The sequence below is a fragment of the Raphanus sativus genome, chromosome 9 (genome assembly GCF_000801105.2).
Source record: "Raphanus sativus cultivar WK10039 chromosome 9, ASM80110v3, whole genome shotgun sequence".
NCBI lineage: Eukaryota > Viridiplantae > Streptophyta > Magnoliopsida > Brassicales > Brassicaceae > Raphanus > Raphanus sativus.
Window position 1 is genome coordinate 10,989,354 of NC_079519.1, and position 7,731 is coordinate 10,997,084.

Genomic DNA, 7,731 nt, shown 5'->3' on the forward strand with positions numbered 1-7,731 from the left:
AGAATATCATTTATAACACTGACCTGAGAGTATGTGGGTGTAAATGTCACATCAACACCATTGGTCGAGCATAGTTGAAAGACTCATATTAAGTTTTTATCCAAAGCAGGGATACACAATATGTTATTAATAAAAAAAGTTTGAGTTAAAGAAGGAAGTAATAATGAACCAGTGTGTGAGATACTGAGACCAGAACCATCACAAAGGATAGCATCATCGCCACCATTGTATGGTGTGTGAAGAGAGAGATTGGCGACATCAGATGTCATGTGGTGTGACTCTCCAAAATCGAGTAACCAGGTGGAGGAGTTACGGTTCTTCACTGCTACATTAGCCATGGGTTGCCATGTTTGTGGCTGTGGCTGTTATTGCCATGGTTGAGAAGACTACCATGGTGGGGTGGAGTTTCTACAAACAATTTGAAACTCGGGAAAATATTTGCACTATGTCCATTTTTTTCCACAGGCTAAGCACCTTCCTAAATATGGCTGTGAGAAGCGGTCGTAAGAGACCTGATTGTTGCTTTGCCTGTTGTTATGATTGTTAGGTCTCTATTGTGTTTGTTGTGTCGAATTACAAGATCGTGTGTCTGAAACATTCGCTGTAATATGAACATCCAGGACAGCAACTGGTTCCTTACAGAGTATCATGGCTTCTGTGTTCAGAAGACGTTCATGGTGTTCAGCAAAGGATATCGACGTCTCTCTTCCGTGGATGGCATCGATCTCTGGTTTGTAATATTCGGGTAACCAGCAAGAACGTTATCTGTGATGTCCTCCATATCCATTGGCTTTCCAAGCTCCGCAAACTCTTCAGTTTTCAATTCGGTGGTCCTGAGGTATTCAGAGATGGATTTCGTCCCCTTAGTACACTTGTTGACTTGATTCTTGAGTTGACGTATGTGATCTTTTTTGGATTCTCAAAATTTTGAGCCAGCAAATTCTAGATCTGCTCCATAGTAGCTGGGCTTGAAACCCTGTTTGTAGATGAGTAGAGATTGCGCCAATCATCACACTGTATAGAAGCCATCTGGATCTCAGTGTTGACCGTGTTTGGTGAAATCATAGGTGTGTCAGCAAGAAAGCCATGGAGCTCCAGACCTTCAACAAGATATATATTTGCTTTCTCCTTATCAAGTAATTGAGGTTAGTCAATTTCGTGATGTTAGACATGTTCACCGTTAAAAGAGTACTTAATGGATCTCTGGTGTTAAACAAGGTGGTTGTCTCCGCAGAGGAGGTATGATTAGGGCTGTTGATTGCCACTGTAGAGGAAGATTAAGGTAATGAATAAGAAGTTTTTTTTAGTTTACCCCTTAAGATGAACTTATAGGTTCACCAACCAATAGTATTTTGTTATTTCATATTCAATTTTTTTTTTAAAAGAAACAAAATAATAAGAATTTATCAAGCAATGCTCACAATATATAAAAGAGGACGTAAATACATAATACACATATTCAGAATTATGATGATTGATCTAAGGAATATATTAAAATGAATGAGTATCTCCTTTCTATATCCTAGTTATAGGCTTCACTTATAGAGCCAACAATATCAGAGACATGAGGATGAACCCAAAAAAAACTCAAGAATGAATTTGAGAGAGAAGAAAGAAAAAGCCGCATAAGAGAAAAGAAAGATAAAAGAGTCACTAGTGTTCTAAAACCATATTAGGTTAATGGTATTTGATGATTTCATTACTAGAGCAATGCTCACAATATATAAAAGAGGAGGTAATTACAGAATACATATATACAGAGTTATGAGGATTGATCTAAGGAATATATTATAATGAATGAGAATCTCCTTTCTATATCCTAATAATAGGATTCACTTACAGGGCCAACAATATCAGAGACATGGGAGATAGTTTTTCAAGAGGCATCACCAAGGTAAAGAACTTTGGCACCATGTTTCTACAAAACTTTCCATAATTTTATTCAAGAACATGACTTTCTTTTAACTATAAAACAACAGACTCTTTGTGTTGATGTGAAATAAATAGTACGTACAATCCAAATGTGATCAACACTACCGAGAATCGCAGCAGCTAACTTAGAGCGGAAATGGTCTGTAAATTCAACCTTGGTTCCATCTCCGTTTTGCAAATTCAAGCAGCTAAAACTATTAAGAACCAAAACCAACAAAACTTTCTCTAAGCAAAAAATAAATAAATACTCGAACTTTCAAGTATCCATGAGAGAGAAAACCATGAAAAAACACCAGTCCTTAAGATTGAATATCTGAACTGAGACCCTCTTTTCATCGTAAATGGTTTCACCAGGAACCAAGTTCTTAGTAACAAGAGCATCCTCTTTACCCTTGGAAATAAACATATGTGAGGCTCCACAATCACTTTACTTCCTTTGACTTAGAAAATATAAATTTAACTACACTTTTTTAACTCAATTTAAGTTCATTTTGAATGATTATTTGTCTGATATTTACCATTGACCATCTGCCATGAATTTGACTTTGAAGAGTGTAGTATATGCTTATGAAATGGGCAAAGACATTTCTCTTTGAAACTTGGTCGAACTTGATCTTTACTTCAGACATTAGTTTTATCAGTTTTTTCTTTGCGCCTATATTAAGTCTGAATTGTGGATATATTTCCAAACCACTAAGACCCAAAGTTTATTTGAACATCTTGGTGATTAATTATCTTGGCTGTATGAATTGATCGTTGGTCCATAAAATATAAGTATGCCCCCCTCCCCCTCTCCATGACTCCAATCCAAAATCCTGAGAAGAGATGATATCGCTTGAGAATAAAAAAATTTATTAATTGAGTAATAATAGACACAAAATGTAACTATTCCAAGTTATGATATATGAAAATAATTAAAAATATTAATTTGGCTACCTATATGTTAATAAAGTTGACTTATCTTTTCCGTCACATATCCGTTTAGAATTCCGAAGTTAAGCGTATTTGAACTGGAGAAGTAGAAGAATGGGTGATCTATAAGGAAGTGATTCACGAAACCGTGCAAGTGAGACAAAAACACATGGAAAATGTCATGTTATGATTACAGGGTTAGTAAACAAGTCTTTTGGGTCTTGGAAAATTAAAGCACCATCCGTCAGATGGGATGGGACCACGGGCCGAATGAGTAGGCGTGGATGGCCCATTAGCCGTGGAAAGTTGGGGCTTCACAAGTAGTAGCAGAGCTGGTTAGCAATATCGGTTCTGATCCGAGAGTCGTCTTGAGACCTGTCGTGGGACTCGACGTGGACGTTGCGTTCCTTGAGAGGGAGTGAATTGTAACATCTCGAGTTGTAATATATTGAAAGGCTTAAAAATATTGATTTGACTATCTATGTCATCAAAGTTCACTTACCTTTTGCGTTACACATCCATTTGGAACTCCAAAGTTAAGTGTACTTGAGCTGCAGTAGTGGAAGGATGGATGATATGTCGGAAAGTTATTCACGATACCGTGCGACTGAGACCAGAAAACGTGAAAAAGACATATAGTGATTGCAGAGTCAGTAAACAAGTCTTTCGGGCTTTGGAAAATTAACGCACCACTTGTTAGATGAGATATGATTCACTAGCCGAGTGAGCTGGCATAGATGGTCCATTAGCTATGGACGATCAGAGCGCATGACTAATATTTTTATATATACTTATCTTTTAGATATTTGGAATTTCTGGTTCGGTTCGTTAGAAGTTTGGTTAGGATCTTCAATTATAAAAATTTAGATTCGCTTATATGTTTGTGTTGGTTATGGCTTGGTTTGATATCTTTTATTTTAGATAGAATTCAGATTGGTTATTTGGATCCAAGTATATATTTCTTCCTAAGCCTAAAATTTATTCTATTAAAACATCAACATGACCTATTGATATAGTTTTGGTCCAATTATTTTAATACAATTATTAAAATATTTTACTAATAATTTTATAAATATATATTTTACACAAATATGATTATAGATAAAAACAAAACATGACTAAAAACACAAATATAAAAGTTAAATTTCTAAAGATATAAAAAATATACCAAAATCTAGTAAATATTTAAAGTTGAATTTTGAAACAAATAGAAACATAGCCCACAAAATGAGTGGGTGACATACACTAATTTAAATCACTACGCTGCATGTCCCTGTGTCAAATAACCGGATATTACAATTGACCAATTTAAAAACAAATAAAAAGTACTAGTCCCCACACACCACACATCAGTAGAGAGAGAGAGACCAAACCAAACACAATAACCCCTTAAAGACATGAAAGATCCTTTTTACTCGTCAATATCTCTTGCTATTTCTTTGCATAGATAAAAAACAATGAGCGAAGAGAGAGAAACAGGAGAGAATGTATTATCATGGCCTCTTATCGGAGAGAAAGAGAAGAAAAGTAGTGTAAAAGAAGAAGTGAAGAAGCAGCTATGGCTATCGGGTCCATTAATCAGCGTCAGTCTTCTTCAGTTTTGTCTTCAAGTCATCTCTGTCATGTTCGTCGGCCATCTTGGCTCTCTTCCTCTCTCTGCTGCCTCCATCGCTACCTCTTTTGCCTCCGTCACTGGCTTCAGTTTCCTCGTTAGTTTTCCTCACTTCCACTTTACATATATCTTATATTGATTTCTACTTAAGCATGTATCTTGATTTCTTGAAATTTTATTATACAAAAATTAGTGAATACTAAACTGATTGGCTATAGGGTAACTTTAATTCCTTTCTTATACACCTTTCGATTTTAATCTACCGTTTTCACATCTAAAAATAGAAATATTAATGATTTAAATATCATTCATAATACAAATAGAAAGTTGTATAGTATGGACTTATCAGGCCACCTTGTTTCAATATTCAACTTGCGTAGGCATCTTTTCTACCACTCCTGAGTTTTTTAATAACAACAAAAAACTTTGTCATTTTACCGGACAAAAGTTAAAACGCGAAGCTATCAAAGTCTTCTATAAACATTGTGCATATTAGGTAGATATATTTTTCTTCCTTTTTCCTACTTTAACTTTAAGCCAACCTGTCAAACTTTAAAACAGAAAATAATGTCACTATATGAAATTTTTTATATTGTGAGTATTTGTTTACCAATTGCGTTGACAGAAACTTGTGAAGCAAGAAAACAACACTGAAATCCACCATTTTTTCATTTCCTCATGAACAGATGGGAACAGCAAGTGCGTTAGATACCCTTTGTGGCCAATCATACGGAGCAAAGATGTATGGAATGTTGGGGATACAGATGCAAAGAGCAATGTTTGTTCTTACATTACTCTCTGTTCCTCTCTCCATCATTTGGTTTAACACAGAACACCTTCTCCTCTTTGTCGGACAAGACAAATCCATTGCTACACTCGCTGGCTCCTACGCAAGATTCATGATCCCAAGCATATTTGCATATGGTCTACTTCAATGCTTTAACAGGTTTTTGCAGGCACAAAACAATGTGTTTCCTGTGGTCTTCTGCTCTGGAATCACCACCTGTCTTCACGTCCTCCTATGTTGGGTCTTGGTTTTGAAATCTGGTTTAGGGTTTAAAGGAGCTGCTGTCGCTAACACTATCTCGTATTGGCTGAACGTTGTACTCTTGTTCTGTTACGTAAAGTTATCGCCTTCTTGCTCACTGACTTGGACCGGTTTCTCTAAGGAGGCTCTACGTGACATCCTCCCTTTTATGAGACTAGCTATTCCTTCTGCACTTATGGTCTGGTAAGTAAAAAAATAACAAGAGAAAATAAACTGTTAGAAATACTCTCAAATGTTTAGTAAAATAACATTTTATCCAAAGTAACACATTAAAGAAATAATTTCCAAAATAACATTTACTAAAACATAAAAAGATTTTCATACATATTTGGAGTTTATGGTTTAGTAATTAGGGTCTATGGTTTATTGTTTAAGGGATGATGGGATTATTCCCGAATTAGAGTTTAGAGTTAGAGTAATTTAGTTTTCTCCTCTCAAATGAGTGTTATTTTTGAGATTTTCTCTCCTAGATACTATTTTTAGGATACTTTAACATTTATTGTTTTGGAGATTTATCCGTAATAACTAGTCTGCTTGCGGTCAAGACCGCCTTTTGTTCACAAGTTTTGATTTGTTTGAGTGAAGCTTGGAGATGTGGTCCTTTGAGCTTCTGGTTCTCTTATCAGGTCTTCTTCCAAACCCCGTTCTCGAAACTTCTGTTCTCTCAATCTGGTAAAAACAAAACATATAACTGAATATGTTTATCATCCTAATCCAAGAGTATTTAACCAAATTTTGGGCGTAACAAAATTTTGTAATAATATACGTGCAGCCTTAATACAGCAGGAACAGTTTGGATGATCCCATTTGGGCTTAGTGGTGCTGCAAGGTAATTAAACATATATAACCCAAATCATGTAACCTTAATATCAAACTTATTATAAAATCATATTGAATTTCCTTAAAAATACTTGCAGTACGAGGGTGTCAAACGAGCTAGGAGCGGGGAATCCAAGAGTGGCTAAGCTAGCAGTGCGTGTGGTCATTTGCATCGCAATCGCAGAAAGTATAGTGATAGGATTGGTTTTGATACTGATAAGGAATATATGGGGAATGGCTTACAGTAGTGAACCGGAAGTAGTCACCTACGTAGCCTCATTGATGCCGATTCTCGCCTTAGGCAATTTTCTTGACAGTCTTCAGTGTGTTCTCTCAGGTTCCTTTTTTTCATTGCGTACAAGTAAAGACACTTGGTTAAGTATGGTTATTGCTCATTAAGTTTTTTTTTTGTTTAATAGGGGTTGCTAGAGGATGTGGATGGCAGAAGATAGGAGCATTCATTAATCTTGGATCATATTATTTTGTTGGAGTACCTTCAGGCTTGTTACTTGGTTTTCACTTTCACGTTGGGGGTCGGGTAAATTAAAATAAAATCAACTCAAATTTCATTATCTTTTCTCCAAAATAACCATTAATTTTAATTGTAGTAATCTAAAATAAAATGTGATAATCATTTTGATATGAAGGGGCTTTGGCTTGGAATCATATGCGCATTGGTTGTTCAAGTTACATGTCTTTCACTTGTCACCATCTTTACGAATTGGGATGAAGAGGTCAGGAAAAGTTGTTCATTTACTGTTTTCCTTCATACCTATAAGTAATACAGTATTTGATAGTTCTGCAAATTTGAATGGATAGGCCAAGAAAGCAACAAAAAGAGTCGAGTCTTCTTCAGGTGTGAGGGATGCTGCAATCGATAACGGGTCAACTGTTGTATGCTGAGAACTGTTATGAAACTTTAATATAACGTTGGACCTTGGAGATCATAATACATTTTTATTATTTAAATAAAAGGAAAAAAATAACTGTTCTCCGAACAAAATTAGTCCACGTTTGGTTGCCATCATCAATGTTTTTATAACTAGACTATAAACCAAATTTATTAATTAGGGTTTCTTCTTAATATCTTTTAAACTATTATAATACATATTTTGAAATAATACTATTACAATTTTTTTTCATTTCATTAATATTTTATAATTCACAACTATATATCTTTAATGGTGGTGATTGATTGGATGTAGCAAGAGTCTTTAACTTTAGTTTTTATCTACAACCATAAAAATTATCAGTCATGTTTTATGTAGTTTTTAAAGCTAAAGCCAAATAATTAAAGAAATAGGTGTAAGAACTTTATTTTCTAAAGCGAAAGAAATATTACTGTAGGAATCTCTTTTTATATATTTTTCTCATTTAATTTCAGCCACTAAATTAGTTATAGTTACAT

General features: G+C 35.0%; 1 protein-coding gene across 2 annotated transcripts; it reads left to right on the forward strand.

The window, feature by feature from the left end:
* The first annotated feature begins 4,221 nt into the window (after positions 1 to 4,221).
* LOC108824271 (protein DETOXIFICATION 16) lies at positions 4,222 to 7,334 on the forward strand. 2 transcript variants are annotated; one of them, XM_018597665.2, is made up of 8 exons: positions 4,222 to 4,553; positions 5,143 to 5,687; positions 6,090 to 6,176; positions 6,277 to 6,333; positions 6,422 to 6,660; positions 6,743 to 6,856; positions 6,971 to 7,057; positions 7,143 to 7,334. In XM_018597665.2, the coding sequence occupies exons 1-7, from the start codon at positions 4,302 to 4,304 to the stop codon at positions 7,051 to 7,053; spliced, it is 1,377 nt and encodes a 458-aa protein (XP_018453167.1). In that variant the 5' UTR covers positions 4,222 to 4,301; the 3' UTR covers positions 7,054 to 7,057; positions 7,143 to 7,334. The 2 variants fall into 2 exon arrangements, with proteins under 2 accessions (XP_018453167.1, XP_018453166.2); XM_018597664.2 differs by having other exon boundaries at positions 4,224 to 4,553; positions 6,743 to 6,861.
* The last annotated feature ends 397 nt before the right edge of the window (positions 7,335 to 7,731 follow it).

Excerpts from the sequence above, each read along its gene's own strand:
- LOC108824271 (XM_018597664.2), top strand. The coding sequence starts at position 4,302 with ATGAGCGAAGAGAGAGAAACAGGAGAGAATGTATTATCATGGCCTCTT. Across the intron at positions 4,554-5,142 it reads TCACTGGCTTCAGTTTCCTC|ATGGGAACAGCAAGTGCGTT; the intron begins GTTAGTTTTCCT and ends CCTCATGAACAG. Across the intron at positions 7,058-7,142 it reads TTACGAATTGGGATGAAGAG|GCCAAGAAAGCAACAAAAAG; the intron begins GTCAGGAAAAGT and ends TTGAATGGATAG.